Source organism: Protopterus annectens, chromosome 1.part1, assembly GCF_019279795.1.
Source record: "Protopterus annectens isolate FY-2018-M chromosome 1.part1, PAN1.0, whole genome shotgun sequence".
NCBI lineage: Eukaryota > Metazoa > Chordata > Ceratodontiformes > Protopteridae > Protopterus > Protopterus annectens.
The window spans coordinates 239,805,876-239,829,291 of record NC_056726.1 but is presented as its reverse complement, the minus strand read 5'-3'; the positions used below and the strand labels follow the sequence as shown (position 1 = coordinate 239,829,291).

Here is a 23,416-nt window from a genome sequence, read left to right as displayed (position 1 = left end):
GCATAACAGAAGGAAATTGTCCTGGAAATCCAGGAAGAAATGGTCTGCTTAGTCACTGCTTTCCCCAGAGCCCTGGGGTGAAAGCAGACAAACAATTGGTCTGACTTCCTGATATTCTTGGTCTTGTCAAGGTAAATAAGTGGTCTGTACACATCAAGGGAATGTAAGACTCTCTCACTGTCATTCTGAGGGTGAGGAAAGAAAGCGGGGAGGTGAAGAGCTTGGTTTAAGGATAACTCATTGACCACTCTGGGCATGAAGGAGGGGCTGGTCCTAAGAGTTACTCTGTCCTTGTGGAAGTTGAGGAAAATGAAATAGCCATGAGGACCTGTAGCTCTGACACTCTTCTGGCTGATGTCAATGCTACCAGGAGTACTGTTTTCCAAGTGCAGTGTTTTAAAGAAGCCTTAGTGGCTGGTTCAAAGGAGGCCACTGTGAACTTCTCTTATGCAGCACTCCCTTTAAGAATAACTTTGCAGGCAGCCGATATGTCAAAGGGGGGTCCAGAAGCAGACAAGCTGAAACAGCAGCAAGGTGGGCTTTAACAGAGGAGTATGCCAACCCTGTCTGCAAGAGTTCACACATGTATGACAATACCAAGGGAACATTACCCTGAAAAGGGTTCAACTGTCTTTGTAGACACCATATGGAAAATCTCTTCCACTTAGACAAATAAGATCACCTAGTGTTAGGTTTCCTGGCTTCCTGCAAGACTGTGAGCATGTTCTCATTGTAAAGGTGTCTGTAAGGGATCAGAATTCTATCACTAACAGGGCAAGGTTCAGAGACTGTAGGTGTGAGTGGATTATGGATCCCTTGTCCTGTGTGAGAAGGTCCACTCTGTGAGGTAACTTGTGGTGATTGCCCCTGACTAAGTGCAGAAAGAGGTGGAACCAGTGCAGTCTTGGCCAAAAGGGAGTCACTAACAAGATTTTTGGTTTGTCCTGCTGGATTTTTAGTAGGACTTTCTGAAGAAGTGGTAAAGGGGGGATGCATACAGAAACATCCACTTCCAAGAGATTGAGAAGGCATCTGTTGCCCTTGCCAGGGGACTGGGTAGATTGATACAAAAGGACCTATCTGAGGTGTATCCCCCCATTTGTGGACTATGTCTAAGAAAACACCACTGTGGAGCATTCATTCGAGGGACTGTGATATGGACCTACTCAAAGTGTCTGCCTGGGTGTTCTGATCTGAAGGGATATACACTGCCTACAGAGTGACCCCATGTCATGTGGCAAACTCCCAGACTTGGACAGGTAGTCTGCAAATCAAATAAGATTTTGTCCGCCCCTGCTTGTTCACCTACCACAGAACTGTAGTGTTGTCTGTTAAAAACTTTAGGGGGCACTGCTTCAGCATATGTTGGAAGGTCTTCGGGGCCAGAAGAATTGCTCTTGTTTTCCTGCTATTGATAAGTTCCTGTCTGATGGAGTCTGACCAAGTGCCCTGGACTCTTAGGGAGCCCATGGCTGCTCCCCATCCCAGATCTGAGGCATCCGTGTACATCTCTTGTACTGGTAAGGGACCCTGTAATGGGAGTCCTGCGTTGGAGGTCACTTGATTCAACCACCATAGAATCTCCTTCCTGAGATAAGGAAAGAAGGGAATTTTGTACTCTAAGGGGGTGTGAGTGCTGTCCATACAGACCTTAGGTACCACTGTAACTTTCTCATGTGGAGCCTTGCCAGTGGCAGCATGGGGATAGTCAATGTCATATGACCCAGGAATCAGAGGTACTGCCTGGCAGTCAAGGCTGTGACTTCAAGGACAGACAGGATTTACTGCCTTAAGTATTCACCCTTCTGAGGTGGCAGAAAGGCCCTCATGACATCAGTCCTTATCCTGCACCCCAGGAATATTTGGTCCTGAGAGGGGCTCAGGTTGGACTTGGGGTAGTTTACCTTGAAAACCAGTGCGTGCAGTACTGATATTACTGGTAGATGGAGTTGCAGGGATTTTGACCAGTCTCAGGTGACGCTTTTCCAAACAGGTGGACAGTGACAAAGTCTTAGGGAAAGGAGAATGGTTTTGATAAGTCTGATCAGTAATGGCAGGTATTCACAGACTACCTGCCCTGTCCTGAAACTGAAGCTTCTGGGCCAGAGCCTGACTAGGCCTGGATGCAGTTTCCTGCTTCCTTCTGGTGCTCTTTCTGCTCCTGGAAAAGGGTGGAAGGGCAGAATTTCGAGTTTTACAGGGGTAGGGAATTTGGGAATAGGAGAAACAAACAGATGCTTCAGATCTTGCAGCTCGTTCCACTTCTGTTGCAGAGTTTTGAACAACTCAGCCATCTTTGTCCCAAAGAAGGCACAATTATCCAGAGGTGCATCCAATAGTTTGGGCCCTAATGTCATCAGGTAAGGGTGTAACCTTAGCCAGGAATTTCGTCTCAGGACTGAGGCAGATGCAGCAGATCTAGCAGAAGCTTCAGCTGCATCTTTGCTGCACCTAATGGAATGCCTAGTGACCTGAGAAGATAAGGATAAGAGGTTGGATATCTGTGCCTTGGCAGGAGAATCTGGGATCTCCGGTAGAAGCTTAGTGGCTTGTCCTAAAAGGACTAGGGCATACTTTGACATGAGTTTGATATTTCACTGCCCTGAATGCTATGGTAGCCGAGGTATAAAACTTTTTTCCAAAGTGGTCCATGACCTTGCTGTCTTTGTTTGTAGGGAGTACTGAGGTGGATGGAAGCAATTTTGAGGGTTTATCAGCAGAAACTGATACAGTGCCAGGATAGTACAGTTGCGTACACTTACCATAAATGCAGATGTTCGAGTGCATTCACTGTTGCAGTCATCACATTTGGGTTATCCCTGTCAGGGTAGCCCTCGGCCGGCCCGAATACCAGAGACTTAGTATTTCTGTGTCAGTTGCTGTCGCTTGAGGACTGACGTCAGGTCGTCAGTGGTATAAAGTAAGGCAGCCGACAACATTACAACAGTTTTTCTTGCCCTAACCTGTCAGGAGCCCCCAAAGTAGGCAGCCATATTCTGGTGGAAGAACCACACCAGTGGAAAATAAATACCAATATGTCCCTTGTAAGGAAAGGAGAATAACACGGCAGAAAGGTAACCAAAGAAGAAAGAGAAAAAAGGGAGATGGAAGGAGGGAAACCAGGACTGCAACAGTGAATACACTCGAACATCTACATTTATGGTAAATGTACACAACTGTACTATGTTTTTTTCATGTTTCACTGTTACAGTCATCACATTTAGGTTGATTCCCAAAGCTGTGGAAATGGATGGAGGCAGTCAAGGAAGCTAGGGGCTGGCTAGTATGCCCTGCAAGACTCCATAAGCAAACCCTACCTTGGATTTGGAGAAGAGAGGCAGGTGGTAATGTTTGGTTAAAGTGTGAACAGGTGGCAGCCTCCACGATGTCCCTGGTGGGGACTCTTCTGAGGAAAGCTGCAGAGATGGAGGCTGCTCTGGTGGAGTGTGTCCTGACCCCCTTGGGGGAGGCTTACCATGCTGTTTGTAGCAGAAATGGATACAGTGTGCTATCCATTTGGAAATGGTTTGCTTGGAGATAGCTTTGCCTTCTGCCCCTGTAGCAAAGCTAACCAACAATTGATTAGAATTTCTGAAGGATTTAGTCCTATCCAGATATAATCTGAGCTGTCTGTGCACATCTAGAGTGTGAAGAATCCTTTCCCCCTTGTTTTGGGAAATAGGAAAGAAGGTGGGCAAATTAATGGATTGGTTGAGAGCCACACTGGACACCACCTTGGGCATGAAGGATGGGTTAGTTCTGAGGGATACCCAGTCTGCATGGAAGATTATGAAGGGTTCCACAGCCATGACTGCTTGCAGCTCAGAGACTCTTCTGGCTGAAGTGATGGCCAGAAGGAATGCCATCTTCCAGGAGAGAAATTTTAGCTCTGCAGAAGAAGCTGGTTCGAAAGGAGACAGGGTGAACTTTTCCAAGACAAAGTTAAGGTCCCAAGCCGGTGTAGGTGCCCTTCTGGGGGGGGGCCTCAAACCGCTAGCCCCTCTGAGGAACAGTTTGATCAAAGGGTGTGAGAAAAGTGGCTGCTCAGTGGGAATGTGAACAGAAATAGCAGAGGCATGAATTTTTGTAGAGGAGAAAGAGAGACCACTGTGTAGTAGGTCAGCCAAGTGATCCAGGATGAGAGGGGTGGAGGGCTGTACCATATTGGCCCCCTTAGCCCGGATCCAGGAGCAGAACCTTTTCCATTTTATCTGCATAAGACTTTGTGGTGCTAGGGCATATGGCCTCATGGATAACATCTAGAACTTGTTTACTGCGGATGGCATACTGGTTCAGGGTTAGGGAATAAGCCAAGCTGCCAAAATGGGTGTCTGCAATTGGGGATGCAATGAATTCCCCTTCCCTCTGGGTTAGTAGGTTTGGAATCTGAGGAAGATGCCATGGAGGCAGCAGGGACAGGCTGTGCAGCAAGGGGGGCCAGTCTGGAGCTATAAGAATGGTCCTTGGTTTTTCCTCCCTTATTTTGAGCAGAACTCTGGGGATAAGAGGAAGGGGAGGAAAGGCATAGACCGAGAGGTTGACCCAGGGGGAAGGACAGGGCATCCACTTTCCAAGCCATGCAGTGATGCTCCCTGGTGCAGAATTTGCTGAGCTAATGGTTAGTGTGGGAGGCAAAGAGATCGACCTTCAGGGTTCCCCATTTCTGAGCTATTAGTGTGAAAGGTACTTCTGTTGAGCTGCCACTTGTATGGATACAGAAGGCTTCTGCTCAATTGGTTTGCCAGGGAGTTGAGAGAGCCTGGAAGGTTTTGTGCTAGCAGGTGTAGTTGCATGGAAGAGGCTGTGAGCCAAAGGGTCATGGCCAGCCTGCAAAGAGGGTAGGAGTGAGTCTCTCCCTGCTTGCTGATGTACCACATTCACAGTGGTGTTGTCTGTTTTGATCAGGAGAACCCCTGGAGAGAGAAGGGTTTGAAAGCTATCAAGGCATGCTGCACAGCCATCATCTCTTTTAGACTGATGTGCAGGGGGATTTGCTGTGGGCTCTATTGGCCCTGTATGCACCTACCGACCAGGTGTACACCCCAAGCGTAGTCTGATGCGTCTGTGGTTAGGGTCTGGGTGGCAGGGTGTGGGGAGAAGGGCAGTCCCTTGTGGGAGCATGCTGATGCCCATCAAAGAAATTATTTTCTGAGTCAAGGAATAATAGGTAGCAGAGTTTCCAGGTCTTGAGAGTGTTGACACCAAAGGCTCTTTAGATACCACTGAAGTTTCCTCATATGCAGTCTGGCATATGGAATGAGGAGAATGCATGATGCCACGAACCCCAGAGCTTGCAGGATTTTCCTTGCAGAAAGCTGGAGCCTGGTGGCCAGCTGAGAGAAGTAGGCTGATAGGAAAAGTTGTTTCTCTGGTGTATGGTATGCCATCTGCGATGCTGTGTCCAGACTTGTTCCCAGGAAGATTATCCTTTAGGTGGGCACCTGTTTTGATTTCTTTTCATTGATTGTGTACCCTAGTGAGGTTAGTAAGTTCTTTACAAAGGCCAGGTGCTCGAGCAGCTGTTCCTGGCTGTCAGCCTGAATAAGGCAATTGTCTAAGTAGGAATAAATTTTAATCTTTCTTTATCTGCAAAAGGCAATGGCCGGAGCCAGGCATTTTGTGAAAACTCTGGGAGCAGTGGATAAGCCAAAGAAGATCCTGCCCTGAAGCGGAGATATTTTCTGCATGATTCCCTGATAGGAATGTGAGGTAGGCCTCTTTTAGATCCAGGGTGTCTAGCCAGGCATCCTTGGAGAGCATGGGCAGCAGCTGCTGGAGGGTGAGCATTTTGAATTTTGGAATCACCAGGAAGGTGTTTAGAATGGATAGATTGAGAATGGGACGCCAGGTGCCCTCTTTTCTGGGCACCAGAAAAAGTCTGGAGTAGAAGCCTTGGCCTATCTGTTCTGCAGGAACATGCTCTACTGCCCACAAAGAGAGCAGGGAATGGATTCGCTTTTGAGCCTCTACCCACTGATTTGGTGGTAGATCTGGGAACCCTTTTGGAGTTGGAAGGGTGTGGAAGGAGAATTTGTATCCCTGAGACACAATGTTCAGAACCCACTGGTCCTTGGTAATGGTGGCCCAGGTGCTTGAGTGAAAGGAGAGTTCTCCTCCTAGGGGCAAGTGAAGGTGGGCAGATGGGAGGCTGGGAAGAGGTGAGTCATTGTGAGTTCTTACCGTAAGGGGGTGGCTTAGAACTCACTGGTTTTGAAGTGGAGGTAGTCCACTGCTTAGATCTCTGCATTTCCTGGGGTTGCTGTCTGGGGGGGGGGTCTGCTTCCACAAGGCCTAGGTAAGTTATCTTTGTGCAAAGGAGCATCCAACAATTCAGATTTGACATGGTCTGGCAGGGATTGTTCCTTAAGCCATGCATGTCTTCTAATGACAGATCCAGTGACTGCTGCCCTGCAAGAAGTTTCTAGGGTGTCAAAACCACAGTGCAAAGTGTATTTAGTTACTTGACTTGCAGAATGCATTGAGTCTTGTAAATCTTTAGATTCTGCCCAAGCAGGAAAGATACACATTTTTTGTTTAAGGAGTTCCAAAGTATGTTGCTGATATTTAAGCATATGGAAACGACAATTTAGTGCCCTGATAGCAACAGTAGCGGAAGTGTATACTTTTTTATCCCATTTGTCCAATGCTCGGGAATCCCTGTCTGAGGGGGTGGGCTTTTTAGCAGAGGTTGCTTTAATCCCTTTAGGCCCTTGAGAAATGACCTCAGGGTCAGCTGTAGGATTTTTAAAAAGATATTTATGTGAGTCAGGGACGCTCTACTATCTGTTTGTTTTTTTGGGAGCAGGAGGTAGGGCATCAGGAGTCAAGCTGGATTCAAAGAAAACATCATCCACCACATCCAGGACTGGGGGGGGGGGGGGTTTGGCCAAGGGTCTGTGTTGTGGAAGGTCTAGGAATTCCCTGAGTCTCTTTTTAGACTGACGCTAGCCCTAACTCTCCCATTGGAAATGCTCCCTTAAAGTATGCAGGGTTTCCCCAAAGGAAAAAAATCTTCTAGAGAGAGGCTGAAGGAATGGAGTCTTCTGCATCATAATCCTCATAAGTGGAGAGGGGTTGCATGTCTTCATAGTCAGATGCATCAAATTCATCTGACTTGTTCAGACAAAACTAGTGCGGACAGATCTCTTTCCTTTTTGAGGGGGTAAGCTTGGCTTCCCCTGATCAGCATAAGGTCTTCCTCCATTTTAAGCATTTGAGAATGAGGCAAGGTAGCAGGAGCCTGAGAGTGGGTAGTCGGTTTCTTGGGTGTTGTTCGAACCCTTGGCCTAAGGAATTCAGTTGTTTTCGAAAGAATGGTAGTCGCGAAAGAGGAAGTCTGTCTCGAGATTCAGTAGTAAGAAGGACTTCCTCAGAATCCGGTGCCTGCTCAGAGGCTCCAGACCCATCCAAGGTAGAGACGACCGCAAGGATTCTTCAACGAAGAATAGTTTTGCGGCATACCGGACTCTGAAAGGGTCTTGGTAGTGGCCTGCGAATCAACTGAAGCGGGCATCAAGGGCTGCAAAAGAGCCTCACTGAGTACCGGAGGATTGAGACTAGCTTAACGGAAGTGTCGTTGGTAGGTTTGGACCTGTGAGGTCTGCCTCTGTCTTTATCTTTACGTTTTTTCGGAAGATCTGCTGTTGGATGGCTTACTGAAGCCATATCGGTGTTCAAGGACTGTAAATGAAAATATATGGCTACAATAAGGGCCTGACGATAGATAGTTCTGGCATTGAAGTACAGAAGCGACAATGGGGGACGTCATGGTCGGGGCCTAGACAAGTGACACAGTAAGAGTGGAAGTCTCAGTGTATTTGCTTTCCACAGGCGAGACAATTATCAACTTTTTCTGAGATCAGTTAGTGCAAGAAAAAAGGATCCCCAATGGGGTACTTAGCTTTAGAAGACTTCAACTTCAATTCGGAAATGAAAACTCAGGTAGTGGCCGACTGGCACTCGTGCAAACTGCTTCTGCTTCGGACTCCACAGCAAGAAAGACTGATATAATGGCGTCAGCTGCCTTACTTTATACCACTGACGGCCTGATGTCAGTCCTCAAGCAACAGCAACCAACGCAGAACTACTAAGTCTCTGGTATTTGGGCTGGCCGAGGGCTACCCTGGCAGGGATATAACCCAAATGTGATGACTGCAACAATGAAACATGAAGAACATCTGCTACAGGGCAATTAATAAGAAACTTAACCCCTCCCCCCGGGATTTTGCAGAACTTGTCAGGCTTTCGAGGGGTAGGGGGCTGTGAATCAGGATTCACAGAGGCTGCATTAAAGGCATGCAGAAATGCCGGGAAGACTGGGGGTGTAGCTGAAGGAGCAGGTGAATCCATTTGGAGAGGTTCATAGCATCTTTTCTGGACTTTGGACATCTCAGTGGAATCCCACGTAAAGTACTCCCTCATTTTAGCAATGGTGTCCCCAAAGGCAAGATCCTCACTTGGGGAGTCTGTCTCAGCAGAATCTTCCTCTGGGGATGGTAACTGGGAGACATAGGAGAGGGATTCCTCTGAAGAGGAGTCAGAGGAATTCTCAGCTTCAGGTTGAAAAAATCTGAAGCCTGATGCCTAGGGCTAAATTACAGGGGGAGCCACTGGGGAGGGTAAAGGTGTAGCATGCCTAAGAGCCATAAAAGCATTGAAAAGGCTCTGAGAAAAAGCCTGCCAGTCTGCCTGGCTCTCTACAGGTGGAAAAACATGTTTTGATTTGTGCTTTTTTTTCAGGGGTCTATAGAGCGTAGGGTCGAAGGTCAACCTAGGTACGGTAATATCAGCGGAAGTGGAGAGAGCCATCTGGACAGCCAGTACGAGTTGAGGATCCCCCTTCACTGTCGGAAGCTGACATCTGCATTACCTCTGAGGACGTGCCTTCCGCTCTGGGTTCTGCAGCTTCCCCAATGGTATCCACTATCGACGGCGACTGAATGCTCTTCCAGGCTAACGTCGGCCACAGGAGGGACATCAGGTGGAGGAGGTGCAGCAACAGATTCAGGCTTAGAGATTTTGGCCTTTTTCTTAGGTGGCTTAACAGGCAGACCAGATGGCCCCTCCATAGTTAAAGCCAAGCGGTTAAGGTGCTAATTTTCCAGATAAATACTCAGGGCATGCAGACGGCTGCATAACATTTTAGGGATGAAGGCTTGACAGATTGGACAGGACTTGTGGTTGTGCATAGGCCCTAAATAGAAAAGACAAAACTCGCAGGTATCCTTATGGGGGATCTGATGACCGCAACTACACTTTCCCTTCATGGATGACATGAACCCACATACACATGCAGTGGCCCAAAAGAGCAAACATGTCCCCAATGGGGTACTTATCTTAGAAAAGACGATCAGACGCCATAATGGCAGGAATGGCTGACATCTGACTGGTGGCAGAGAAATTCTGTGGTTTGGTATGTGCAAACGTCACTTCTGTGGCCCATGCTCCCTTAACCAATGTCAGATGTCCCGCGTACCCTGCAGTGACTAGAAGCTTTTGTATACTGGACGGACATTCGGGAAGCAACAGAGGAAAACCCAAGGGTTTGGAATACTGCAACATGAGAATAGGACATCAGGGAATAGTAATATACTATCCACTGTAGTATACCCAATATCAAATCAAGGATGGGCGAGTTGGTTACACAATTAAAAACTTTAAGCCCTAACCTTACTGAGGAAAACATTTTTCTAAACTTGTCAAGTCTTTTGATTCTATTAAGCCCAGTCAAGTACTGAAGACCAGAAACCCTATGCTGGTTCTAACAGATGATGTAAGGAGACTGCTGCAGGGTGCTTAATCAGCCATTTAGGTGGAATCTTGCACAGGGAGTCTGATTTAATGGAGCTAAATTATGTACCTAAATGGAACCTAGTTGCAAAAGCCACATTCTTAAGGACAGGACAGAGAGCAGGATGTTCCAATATCCCTCTTCCTAAGACTATATTCTTGATAAAAGAGAGGGATCACTGGCCTGTTCAAGGAACCACTGGCTTGGTCAAGGAAAATCCACACTATCTGGAATGTTTACCCAAAAACGGGTTATTAATGGGGTGATAGTGGCAGGCAAAGAATGACTATTTGCAGTCTCTTACAGAAAGGAACCTCAATCCCAGGGCTCTGCTGAAGAGGAAAAGCAAAACTTCCAACTCAAACAGAATAAGGGACTGCAAGAAAAACTCCTCTGAAACAGGTATACAGCAGACAGCTCTTGTACATTTACGGGATGAAATATGACCAGACTAGCTCTTGAGAGGTCAATCACAGAAATTGTGACAGAAGGTGACAGGCCTACACAAGGCTTTGCATTTTGAACACATGATATATGTGGAATGTACACTCTTTCAGCCACCTGACAATGTTCCACAAGGTGCTCAAAAAATCCTGAAGTCAAGCCCCAAGGTCTCAAATGCCTCAACAGATCTAAGAAAGACAGGTGAAAATCAAATGATAGGAAGTGTTTGATCCCCCCCTCCACAGATTTCAATGCAAAAGCAGGTGGTGCCTCAGTGTTCAAGTTAGTGAACATCAGCAAGTGATGGGAGACAGCTTGATCCCTCACTATAATGGTTATACACTACCAATGAAGTCTCAGATGTAGATGATTCAAAGTGGCAAAGGCTTTGGTCACAGCCTGACCTCCTGCACCTTATCATCCCTCTCACCTCTGACTCCTTGTTGATCCCTGTACTACCTGCACACCACTGCAACTATTGAATAAGCATTCAGGAAGGTTTCAAGTTTTTCCTTCTGCCTGTGATGACTAACACAGTTAAACTGCTGATACTGTGAGGCTTTCATTAGGGTTTTTGCATTTGCTGGTATACATGAAAGATGTGCTCTGCAAGGAAGCATGAAACCTTACCAAACCAAGCATGTTGGGGAACAAACTGCACAAGCTGCTGGAAAGAACTTGGATAATGGTCAAGTATATGGGGGTATGCTGATTTATATATGCCAATATGTAGCCACAGAACATTGTATATAATAAGAAGTTATGTACTTACCATAACGTTCCATTTTAGTTGTCTTCTTCTCGCCTTCTTTCTTGCTGGATGGGTTCGGAGCCGAACCTCGGCTCCGACTTGGCCGAATACTAAAGCTCGAGAGCTATTTTTACTGGCTCGAGGCTATCCTATGTCCCATAATGCTAGGCGAAATATACCCAGATCTCGTTTGATAGCTAACACTATGGACAGACATGTCCCACCACTAGAAAAAGACAAAACTGAGAGCTATGTAGAATTAGCAACCCTACAGCCTGCCTGTCACCAGGGGTACCAAAGGGAAGGAAGAGCTCTAGTTGAAGGTATAATCCTGGTGACAAGGAAAAAACTCACCCAATACTCTATGTCTTTCCAGGTTCGGGGGATAGAGGGTGGGACGCAAGAAAGAAGGCGAGAAGAAGACAACTAACATGGAACGTTATGGTAAGTACATAACTTCCTAATGTTAAGTTGTCAATCTCGCCTTCATTCTTGCTGGATGGGACAGCGTCCCTAGCACCTTAGTCCTGGGTGGCTCAATGGAACAGACTCTTGAGTACAGTGGAACCAAAAACAGCCCTATTTCTGGAGGCAATATCCAGTTTGTAATGAGAGATGAAGGTATGAGGAGAGGCCCATGTGGCCGCTGCACAAATAGAGTCCATAGGTAATCTCGCCTGAAAAGCAGCTGAGGAAGCTAATACTCTAGTTGAATGAGCTCTAGGCTTGGTAGGGAGCTCCTTATGCCTCAATTGATAGGTCAAAGAGATAAGAGAGTTTAACCATCTTGACAAGGTCACTTTAGAAACCGGAAGGCCCTGTTTCCCTTCGGCATAAGACAAGAATAGTTGGTCTGATTTTCTCGTTGGCTTGGTTCTATCCAGATAGAAACGTAGTTGCCTATGGACATCCAAACAATGTAATTTTCTCTCAGCTCTATCAGTGTAATTTGGAAAGAAAACTGGGAGATCAATGGTCTGATTCAGATTTTTTTCTGAGAGTACCTTAGGTAAAAAGGATGGATTTGTCCTAAGAGCCACTCTATCTTTTTGAAAAACAAGATAAGGGGGGCGCACAGAAACTGCTTGTAGTTCCAAAACCCTTGTGGCTGAGGTAATAGCTATAAGAAAAGTGTTTTCCACGAGAGCAGTTTTAACGAGCAGGAGGCAACAGGCTCAAAAGGAGGTAAAATTAAAGACGACAGTACCAAATTTAGATCCCACGGTGGAGGAGGGTCTTTGACTGGGGGCCTAAGTAATAGGGTACCCTTCAGAAAAGCTTTGCAGAGCTTGTGAGACATAATACTAGACTCTGACAAGCCAACATGGAAATTTGCAACAGCCGCCAACTGGACTTTGATAGTGACTGAAGAGGAACCTTTTTGAAAGAGTTCCGCTAGAAAATCTAGAACTGTTTGGATAGGGGCAGTAAAGGGATCAACGTGGTTCCTTTCTGCCCAAATAGAGAAACGTTTCCATTTACTTGCGTACGTCCTTCTGGTGTTAGACTTGTGAGAGGCAAGGATAATCTGACGTACTGATGGGGAGATTAAGGGAAGTCTGGCTAAGGTTGGAAGTGGAGCAACCAAGCTGTGAGGTTGAGAGATGACAGGGATTGGTGCAGCCTGCCTGATTGATGGGTCAGAAGGTCTGGTACACGGTCCAGATGCCAGGGCTGCTCCAGAAGAGGACGTTGTAGGAACAGAAACCAGACTTGTCGTGGCCAGTAAGGGGCAATGAGGATCATCCTGGATCTCAAGGCAGTTGCTTTCTGGACTAACAAAGTGATTAAGGGAAAGGGGGGGGAAGCATAAAGGAGACCCCTGGGCCAATCGTGGACTACAGCATCTCTGGGAGAGAGGCCCGGAAGAAGGAAGAGGGTGAAGAAGTCTTGACACTTGCTGTTTTGTGGGGTTGTGAAAAGGTCGCAGCAAGGCTGCCCCCACTTTCTGAAGATTTGGTCCGCTACTAGTTGGTTGAGAGACCACTCGTAGGGCATGAGAATGTCCCTGCTCAGCCTGTCTGCTATGACATTGGACTTCCCGGGAATGCGTTTTGCTACCAGAAAACGCTGAGAAGAGATCGCCCATTGCCAGAGTCTGAGCGCTTCCCGACAAAGAGGGTAGGACCTGGTTCCGCCCTGTTTGTTGATGTACCATACTACAGACATATTGTCTGTCTGTATTGCAATCGTTCCAGTGGGAAGAGAGTCTTGGAGAGCCTGCAACGCCAATAGGACCACTCTCATCTCCAGGACATTGATGTGCAAGTGGCACTCGAAGGGTTGCCATGTGCCCTGGACTGTCCTGCCCTGAAAATGCCCCCCCCCACCCGATCAGGGAGGCGTCCGTTGTCACGGTGGCAACTGGAGGGGGGAGAACAACCGGTCTGCCTTGAAGCACCTGGGGTGAGTCCATCCACCAAGATAGGTGTCGTTTGCAAGACTGAGTGATGAGAATCCTGTGTGACAAGGGAAGCTGCTGAAAGGACCATTGGGAATAAAGCATCCACTGTAGTATCCGCATATGAAAACGAGCTAAGGGGAGCAAGGTGATTGTCGCAGCCATCACACCAAGCGTTTTCAGTACAAACCTGGCTTGGACCTTGTCCTCTTGTAGCAGAACTTGAACATGACTGCGAATGTCGCAAACTCTTTGCGTAGGAAGTTTTGCGGACAACTCTACCGTGTTTAACACGGCGCCTATGAAGGTAATATGCTGACAAGGTGACAAAGCAGATTTTTTGAAATTTAGAGAGATGCCTAGCGCTTTGCAGGTTTGTACAGCGTAATCCCTGTTGCAGGTTTGTACAGCATAATCCCTGGCTTGAAGAAGCTGATGCCTTGTGGTGGCAGTAAGGTGCCAGTCGTCTAAATATGGAAACACCTGGAATCCTCGACGTCTCAAGTGAGCAGCAACCACTGCCATGCATTTGGTAAACACCCTGGGGGCTGTGGTGAGGCCAAAGGGCAGGGCTCTGAACTGGTAATGACTGGCTCCCAGCCGGAAGCGGAGAAACGTCCTGTAGCGCCTGTTCATTTTGATATGGTAGTACGCATCCTGAAGGTCTATAGACCACATCCAATTGTCCTGACCCAGAAAGGGAAGAATGGACTGTAGCGTGACCATCCAGAATTTTGTTCTTTGAACCGATTTGTTCAGTCTGCTGAGATCCAAAATAGGTCTCCAGTCCCCTGTCTTTTTTGGTACCAAAAAGAATTTGGAGTAGATTCCGGATCCTTGTTGGTCTGCCGGAACTGGCTGGATGGCTCTTTTTAAAAGCAGCTTTGAAATTTCTCGTGCTGCTTGGTCTCTCAGACCGGGTGGAACATCTGGAAGAGGCCCTTTTGGTTGATGTGGGGTGTGGAGAAATGGGATTTTGTAACCCTCGGACATGACCGACCGTACCCATCTGTCCTGCGTAAGGGAGAACCAGGCTTCTGGGTACAGCGAAAGTCTTCCCCCGACTGCCTCCGAAGGTGAACAATCGGGCAGCTCCTCAGGGGTGCTGAAAGGGTTTGTCAGAGAAAGATTCTCTGCTACCCTGATTCTGCGGACCCCCCCCTGCCCCTAGGGCGGCATCTGTTATTGTTCCCTCCTCTGCCTCTAGAGGGAAGCTCACCATGTGCGTCCGGCAGAACTCCCTCAGGTTTGCGGAACCACATTTTCCCGTCCTTCTGACCCTTAGGATACGGTCTAGAAGGGGCGGAGAAACTGACTCCCACGGCAGAGAGAGTCTTGCTTTCTTGTTCGCACCTGGTTAAGGTGTCCTTCACTTGAGGGCCAAAAAGAGCAGAACCATCAAAGGGGGTGTTAGTGAACAACGCCTTAAAGGGGTCCGCAAAATTGCAGAGCCGCATCCAGGCGTGTCTCCTTAGAGCAACACCTGTACCTGCGGCTCTACTCGCTCCATCGGCTGCAATAACAGATGAGCCGCATGGAAGAGTTGACGATAGAGTTCAGGGTCCCTAGCTGGGAGTTTATCTTTTCCTGAGACCCCGCAGCTGTTAGGTCCTGCAATGTTTCACCTAGTTCCTTGAGAAGGTCCCTCTGAAGTCGGGTGAAATGGCATAAGTAATTCAGCGACCGCATAGCTAAGGTCGCTGAGGAAAACATCCGCTTGCCATACCTATCCATCGTCCTAGATTCCTTATTAGGAGGATGGACAGGTACTGAAGGGTCAGCCAACTCCTTCTTAGTGGCTGCCGCCACCACCATGGCATCCACGGGGACACCCTTGGAAAGAAACTGCTTATCTGTGGGAGCAGTAATAAATTTAGTGGGCCTCCGGGGAGTTGTTTCCATAGTATCCGGAGCCGTCCACGCCTTCCGAGCCACTACCTCCATAAGTGGGTCGAAAGGCGGGGGCACCCAGGAGGTGGAAGGGTGAGAACTGAAGGCATCCAGGTACACCGACTCATCCTCTGATGGGTTAAGGGCAGACCAGTTCCCCCTCTGTTTGAGGATCTCTAAGATGTCAGAAAAGGAGACATCCTCAGAGTGGGACCTTGGGGACCCTTCCGAATCATCCAGGTCGGTGTCAGATGTCACTGACTCAGGAGAGTCAACATGTTTCCTCTTACATGTCCTCTTCCGAGGGGGCTCCCCCATGGGGGGGGGGGCCTCAGATGAGGAAGAAAGGCCCAATGGGGCAGCCTGGAGTGTCGGTTCTCCTGACATGGGGTCAGGAGGGTAGGCAGGGGCCGAAACAGGCACCATGGAGGGAGGGGCCGAGGAGGCCGACCGTGGTGCTGGTATAGGAGCCAGCACGCTCCTCATCACCTCAAAGGCGCCCCTGTCAGGCACAGAAGAAGGACCCAACTCCGAGGAGATGAGAACTCCCCCCGGCACCGAGAGGGACGGCTCCGAGGCCGATGTCAGGGCCGAACTCACCTGCGCCGAAACTCCAAGAGGGAGAGCGGGGTCAGACAAGGGTCCGATGCCACTCGCCCCCTCAGAGCCGACGAGGGAGTCTCGATGCCCGGATCCCTCCAAGGACGGAGCCAAGGACAGGATCGGAGCCGACGAAGGAACCGACAACAGGGGAATCGGTTCCGACGCCCCCACAGTACTCACCTCGACGACCACCGGCACCGAATTCAGCAGGGTAGTCGGAGGAGGAACTTGAGCGGGTGTAGTGGTAGCCCCTGTCTGTTGAGATGGGCTATGAAGCAACTGGGCCAGTGCCTGTGACTTTAAAAGCCGGCTGACTACCCTCTTGAGGTCATGGTCCGAAAGCCTGGAAGATCTAGAGGAATGAGATCTATGGCTTCGCCCCGACAAGAGTGGAGACTTGGAAGCCGATCTAACCGACTCGAGGGACGGAGACCTACAGCGCTTTCTGCTCGGGGACGGCTCCGACACTAAAGTCGGAGCCGACTGAGGTCTAGATGCCCCTGTTCCGGCCGGAACAGATGAGGCAGCAAGACCACTGCTCGGTGCCAGCTCCGAACATGGAGCCGATGATTTGGCGGGCTTTGAAGGTTTCCCAGCCATAGTCTTAGCCGGGGAATCTTCAGGCTTTAACAAGCCTCTAAGTATAAGTTTGTTTCTGCGCTCCTGCAGGACTCTAGGGCTAAAAGCATGGCAGATGGAACACGAGTCCTGCAGGGGCAGAGGGCCCAAACAATACACACAAGATGTGTGACCGTCTGTCAGAGACATCTTCTGACAGCACAAGTCACACTTCTTGAAACCAGATACCTTAGTATCCTTAGACATACTGTACAAAACACAACACACAATACCCTAAACTATAATAACAATTAGTATAAAGTGGGAACTACCACTAAGAATTCCACACACACACACATAGAGAACAACCAGGGGAAAACTGTACTACAAGGGGAGGGTCAGAGGCCCAACCACCTTAAGGGTGGAGAAAAAGGGAGATTAGCAACTAAAGGGGAGGAAAGACTAGTTGCTAACTATACTGATACTAAAAGAACAAAAAAGGATAAAAAAACTGACTAAAAACCTACCTCAAAAGTTATTAATAAAGATATACGACCTGGAGCCGGTGAAAAACGCAACCTCACAGCTAAGCGGCAAACGAGATCTGGGTGTATTTCGCCTAGCATTATGGGACATAGGATAGCCTCGAGCCGGTAAAAATAGTTCTCGAACTTTAGTATTCGGCCGAGTCGGAGCCGAGGTTCAGCTCCGAACCCATCCAGCAAGAAAGAAGGCGAGATTGACAACTTAACATTCTGGTATGTTTTCTACAATTTTGACTAAATACCTAAGGAAAACTGGTAGCCCATCCACAGCATCTGCTGTTAAAGAAGCAGTTTATGGAGCATTCTTTCAAACATTCAGACATTACACATGGGGTCAGGTGTGCTGCAATATCCTGCTACAATGACATTGGGCACAGGTACTTGTGACACAGTAAGACCTACTGTGAAACAGCCACTAAACAAAGTAATACAGCTGTTATCTGCTACAGAAGGCCCTTGTCTCAAAATTCTTCTTAACTGCATACTAAATACATTTGAGTTTCACTCATTACAGAACACATCACTTATGTAAAACAAAACTTGAAGTTTCCTGCCACAACTGTATTTTCTACAGTGTAAGTGTTGCATTCATCATCCTTTATCAAGAACTGTAACAAACTTACCAGACATATCATACGTGACAAGATCCAATTTCTGTAAAGGCTTTTCACGACTATAGCTGATGGTAAACTCTGTTGATTGATGTCGCAGAAATGGTTGCTTAGCCTGCTTCCAGCATCCTTCATTACATGCAAATGAAAGAACACAAAACAAAAGAAATTAACTATTTCAATGCTTTTTGAATCAGAAAAAATATCTTAAAATGAGGCATTATGGGATAAATGGCAGTGACAAACTGCATGCATACAATTTTCAGTGGAACAGGATTTTATTTCATTTATAAACTGCAACCACACAGTCCCCTTCACCCTATTTTCCTATGTATTTCTTCAAATACTTCCACAAGTTGTAAGCTGACAGGAGAAGGGCTAAAAGCAGAGGAAATCATGGCCATTATTATCCTGGTGGGCCTTGGGCATATTATGCAATAACCTTCCCTCTCCCTTTACTGACTAGTATGTACAGTGCAATTTTTGCTATGCTGGGGACAATTGATGCTCCCAGCTGAAGTGTAGCAGCACTCTCTAGAAGGTGGCAAGCCTCAGTGTGTCCTTGTCTGTCGCAGCTGAGGTGCTCCTATGACAGGAAATTGGGCAACAATATTTTCAATCTTTTCTGGTTAGCTCTGACAACAACAACAAAGTCCGCTAGCTGAATATGAATCTTTAGGGATGAAATCAGACCTTCATCTCTTCTGTACATAGAAAAACCACAGTACAGGCTAGGGTTTACATATTTTTTCATATCAAAAGGTGGCTCTATCCAGGGTCAGACAAGGTATTAGATGCTCAGCATATAAAAGATGAGAATGAAATACAGTGTTGGAAAATGCAGTAAAAACTAAGGACCCTGCAAATCTATCCCATCTTCCTACATTTCCTCCTAGTATAAACACTGCTAAAAACAACTACTTCATTCTACCACAAAACAAAACTGGCAACAGCTCCCCCAACAACTCTTATGCAAAGGAAAACCATTTGTGGCTCTCTATATCTGGATGAGCAACACTTGAGTAATGTCATGGACAAACAGTATACTACTATTTAAAAAACTACTGTCTGGGTGAAATACTTTCAAAATATTTCTCCAAGAGGGAATAAATCAATAACTTAAAATATGTTTGTATATATGCAGTGATGGAGAATGGGGCTGTAACCAATGACTAAAACAGGGCTAATGTGACACAGAATGAAGTTATGTGGCAGACAGGACTAGTGTTTTTTGTACCTGCACAATTAAATTGCCTGCAGAACTTCAAAAACTACATAAAAATTGTTTTTATATACACATGCTACATAAAGCTTATTTCAAATGCTCTGCAACTAACATACAGTCACGGTGTACTGAATTCTATACTGGCCATTAATTAGCAAGATTGTTTGTTGTGGCCAACATGTTTAGTTTGTGGTAAAACAAATGAATCTTCCTCACATAAGAGAGACACCACTAAAGCTAAAATGTGTGGTTATTGAAACCATAACTGGAATTGTTAAAAAAATTCAAGGAAATACTACTTTTTAATTTCATTTTAAATGTATATGTTTCTTAACTGTAAGTGAGGTGGTCCATTGTGAACTCATGGACCATTTACAGCCACAAAGTGGGTAAAGATCACTTAACTTTCCAACACAACAGGAAATGTTGATTATGTTCAGCTGACTCCTAATTTGCAGAAACAGTCTTTGGAGGATCGAGACCACAGAAGTTGTAAACTATATGATGCTGAGCCTACCCTTCTGATTTTAAGCAATTTAATGTATAGAAAACATTTTAATTAAAAAAAAAAACATACTATTATACATGCCATGGGTTAAGTAGCTACTGCATTTTGTGTTGACTGAGGAGGCTGCCGCAGCAAGGCCAGCCACACTAGCTTACGTATGCTGCTGTGGGATTAAGGGACAACTTGTGAAGCATCAGGAACAGCATCTAAGCCCATCAGCTAGAATGTTGGTCAGACCTAGAAAGTGCATTGCTACCAAAATGTGCCGCAAAATCGCCTTCTGCCACCCTCTCATGGCCATTCAGCATAAAGATTAGATTGGGTTTCTCCTTGCTTGTTTACATACCACTCAACTGAATTGTCTCTGTGGACTAAAATCACATCATCAAAAGTCTGTACTGCTAAGATTACTACATTCATCTCCAGGATACTGATGTGAAGTTGAGCCTCTTGATGTGACCATGTTCCTTTTACTGTTCTTCCCTCATAATTTACCCCATTTCTAGAAAGGAGGTATCCATGGGGACTGTGGTCAATGGATACGGAAAAACAAAGTGGTAGCCACCTTGGACTATGGGAGACTGAATACAACATTTCAGGTGACTCCTGTACATATACAAAGCTGGATATGTAAATGGACAGGGAAAATGGACTGGGACTGTTGTACACTTTGGGTCTACTGGAGCACTCTCATGTAACACGTATTATAAAGTACTAGTATGTTGGCTGTTACCATCTTATCTCATGCTTGCAGTTCCAGGAAGAGTGAGGAAGGCTTAGAACATGAAGCCAGAGAGCTACAGAGTGAGAGGTCTTTCTGCAGGTAGTTTTGCAATTCCTGAACTACTTTCTAAATCGCATCTGGTGAAGTCTATTGACTGGGTAGGTCCCAGGTTGGATTTTTCGATATTTAATGAAATACCTTAGGACTGTCAAATGAAGTAATCTCTTGCTAAGACAAGGGATTCTTTTGTAGATGCAGTGAGAAGCCAACTGTATAGATATGGCAACACTCACAACCTCTCCGGCCTGAGATGAGCTATGACTGCTGCCATGCACTCTGAACACTTGGTGGCTGAGATGAAACCAAAGGGCAGGGATCGGAACTGAGAATGACTGTCTCCCAGCGAAAACTGCAGATACTTTTTAGATTACTTCATATTTGTTATCCTAAAGATCTACTGAAGAGAACACCCAAACTCCATTCTGGACTGGAAGGATGGACTGCACTGTGACCATCCAGAACTTTGTGTTATTGATGCAAAGGTTTAAGTTACTGAGATCTAGAATGGGCCTGATTGCCCTGTGACTGACTTGGCATTATAAAGAATCTTGAGTAGGCAGTTATCCATTTCTGGAATGGTGAGACCTCTTGGATTGCTCTTTTTCGAAATCATTGAATGATCTCCCAAGTTGCCAACCTCTTCTGGTGGGTTGGAACACCTAGTAAGGATGGGGAAGTCTGTCTAGGAGTAGAGGTTAAATGCATGATGCAGCCTCTGGATATGATGCTCTTCAACCATTTCTCCTGTATGACTGCTGACCAACTATCCCGGTGAAGAGACAACAGGGCCCCCACTTGCATCCAAAAGACAGCAGTCAAGCAACCCTTGAAAGAACCCCAAAACCCATAATTCTGCGGATCTCCCTATAACCGGGACAGCATCCATTAAAGGACCCTCCACCCTTTGGCCTCGGGGTGCCCTATCTGAAGATGACTCAAAGGAAAGACATTCAGATTTTCTGAAGCAGAGAACTTTGTTACCCTTTTGGTCCCTCATTCACTCTTCAGTAATTTTTTTCTTCAACTTTTGAAATAAATAAGGATGACTCCGTATATGGGGCACTAATAAAAACTTTAAAGCTGTCTGCAAAATTACACAAGTACAACCAGGCATGGTGGAGCATAGCAATGCTGACGTCCATTTCCATCTGTTGCATTATGATGCAGATCCATGGACAGGTTTGTGACATGGTAGAAAAATGAATGGACTCACTGTAACAAGAGATTCATGAATTGTATTCAGTTCAGCTTCAGGCTGTCAGATCAGACCTCCGCACGAAATCTGAAGTTCTTCAGTTCCAGGGCTCTGAGTCCTCCCCTACCCATAATTCCTTGAACTCCACCTTACTACCTCAGACTGAGTTTGCCTCCTGAAATTTTACATCCATAAGCAGATCAATTTAATTATATACTAGTGAAATAACTCCCATTAAAGACCATCTTCAGAATACGTGATAGAAAAAAATGGCAGGGTTATAGGACACTAGCAGTTAGGACTGCTCACAGACAGGGAATGCCAAAGATGATCAGTCATTGCTACTTGTGACAATTTGGCAAGGGGCAGGTGGATGGGATGTAGAAACGGAAGAAAATCAGACAACATGGACTTATCTTTGACTTCCAAGATGGCGGCACACTGACTAACAGCTTAACTCCAGCTCTCCCAGTGTAAAAACAAACAGAGAAAACCAGTAGACATATGTGTTTATGGGTAAACTGCAGTAACTGGCCAGTAAGTGTACTGTCTGGATGCCAGGAAAAAAACACACAGCACCTGGAAAAAAAATAAGCTACAAAAATTGAGGAAGAAACACTGACTGGGGAAAGTTCTGCAGCTGTTCATCAAAAAGCGATGCAACCTCTAGACATGACTTTCAGTAACATACAAGAAGATATACGACAACTGCACACTGACCTGGTTAAAATAAATGAAACACTGACTGAGTACATCAACAAAAGGCAGAAAGAAATGGAAGAAACTGTGATGGCCTCTCTTTACCCTGGGCCAGTAAACAAGGAGCCTCAATCCTCACCACTTACTCAGGTGAGAGACTGTCACTAAAAACCGGAACAAATCTATACAATATTTTCAGATACACCTCTCTACACCACACAGGGAACATGCTCCAGACCTGGGATTGGGCAGACGCTCTCTCCAAATTCCAAACAAAATTCACTTTGGAGCACTATTGCGCCAATTCCAAGTAGCTGACACACTCATACCTGGGTATTTGATTTTTCACATACACACACATTCCCAGGAAAAGCTGGTACAGATTTCCTAGCTGTACCCTTTCTGCCGAAACGATAAGGTTTCCATGCTGCTACCAGTCAACTACCCTCAGGCTCTTACAAGGGTATCCAATTATACCAAGTAAAATCAATACTAATATAAATGGTAGAGTGTAACCAAAGTGGTAAGGCTTTTCAAAGTAGCCACTGTTTCAGTAAAATAAGCACAAGTACTCTCAATATGTTAAAAGTATTCTCTAAAAGACCAGTAACAATGAAAGACATAAAAATATTTAATAATAAATAATAAAATAGAAAACATAACAATATTAAATATCTAAGTACAATAAACACCAGATCATAGGAGAAATAAACATAACACAGTTGGAGAGATTCAAACAGATGCAGAAAAACAATACTAAACTAATCTCACTGTATTTCCTGACTGTTTAAAGAATAACTGTTCCTTAGCTAACTTATTAACAAAGCAAGGCAAGATTAGTTGCCAAGATGCTTACTTCCACAAGGCAAGGTGATGAGATTCAAAACTACACTGAACTGAACTTAACTGTCACAGATCTTTATATTGGATTCCAAAGGAAAAAAAAAAAGTTGCTGTGTGAGTGCATCTTCTCAGTGCTCATTATAGAATGACATCACATTTGATCACCCAGCTCTGGTACACTACACATTCGGAGCTTTCTTGAGATCTGCTGCAGTATTTGAAAATAACAGAACAATTTCAAAAACTTCTACTCTTCCCTTACAGAATTCTTTGTTTAAACATATACATACAATCAGTTACAATAACACTGTTGATACATTTTTAACACAAGCATCTGTACAAGTCAGTGTGACAGTCAAATGATACAACTTACAAAACTCCAGCTAACTGTGCTGGTATATGTTACACATGCACTGTCCTATTCGCCCTGGCACAGATGGAAATACCTCACACCATCACAGAAGCTTTAAACAGATATTCAGATGAGGTGATAAAACTGGGAAAATCTGAGGTTGAAATGAAGAAAATGCTGGCTGAATATGAGACTAATCAGGAAGGGGGGATGTTTA

The 23,416-nt window shown here is 45.9% G+C and overlaps 1 protein-coding gene across 1 annotated transcript in view; it reads right to left on the bottom strand.

Moving 5' to 3' along the window:
* The window catches only part of LOC122814362 (discoidin, CUB and LCCL domain-containing protein 1-like), a 287,318-nt gene that overhangs the window by 233,857 nt on the left and 30,045 nt on the right, over positions 1–23,416 (bottom strand). Inside the window, exon 2 of the mRNA XM_044086950.1 lies at positions 17,606–17,722. Coding sequence (XP_043942885.1) covers positions 17,606–17,722 — 117 coding nt within the window. The remainder of the gene's footprint in view (positions 1–17,605; positions 17,723–23,416) is intronic.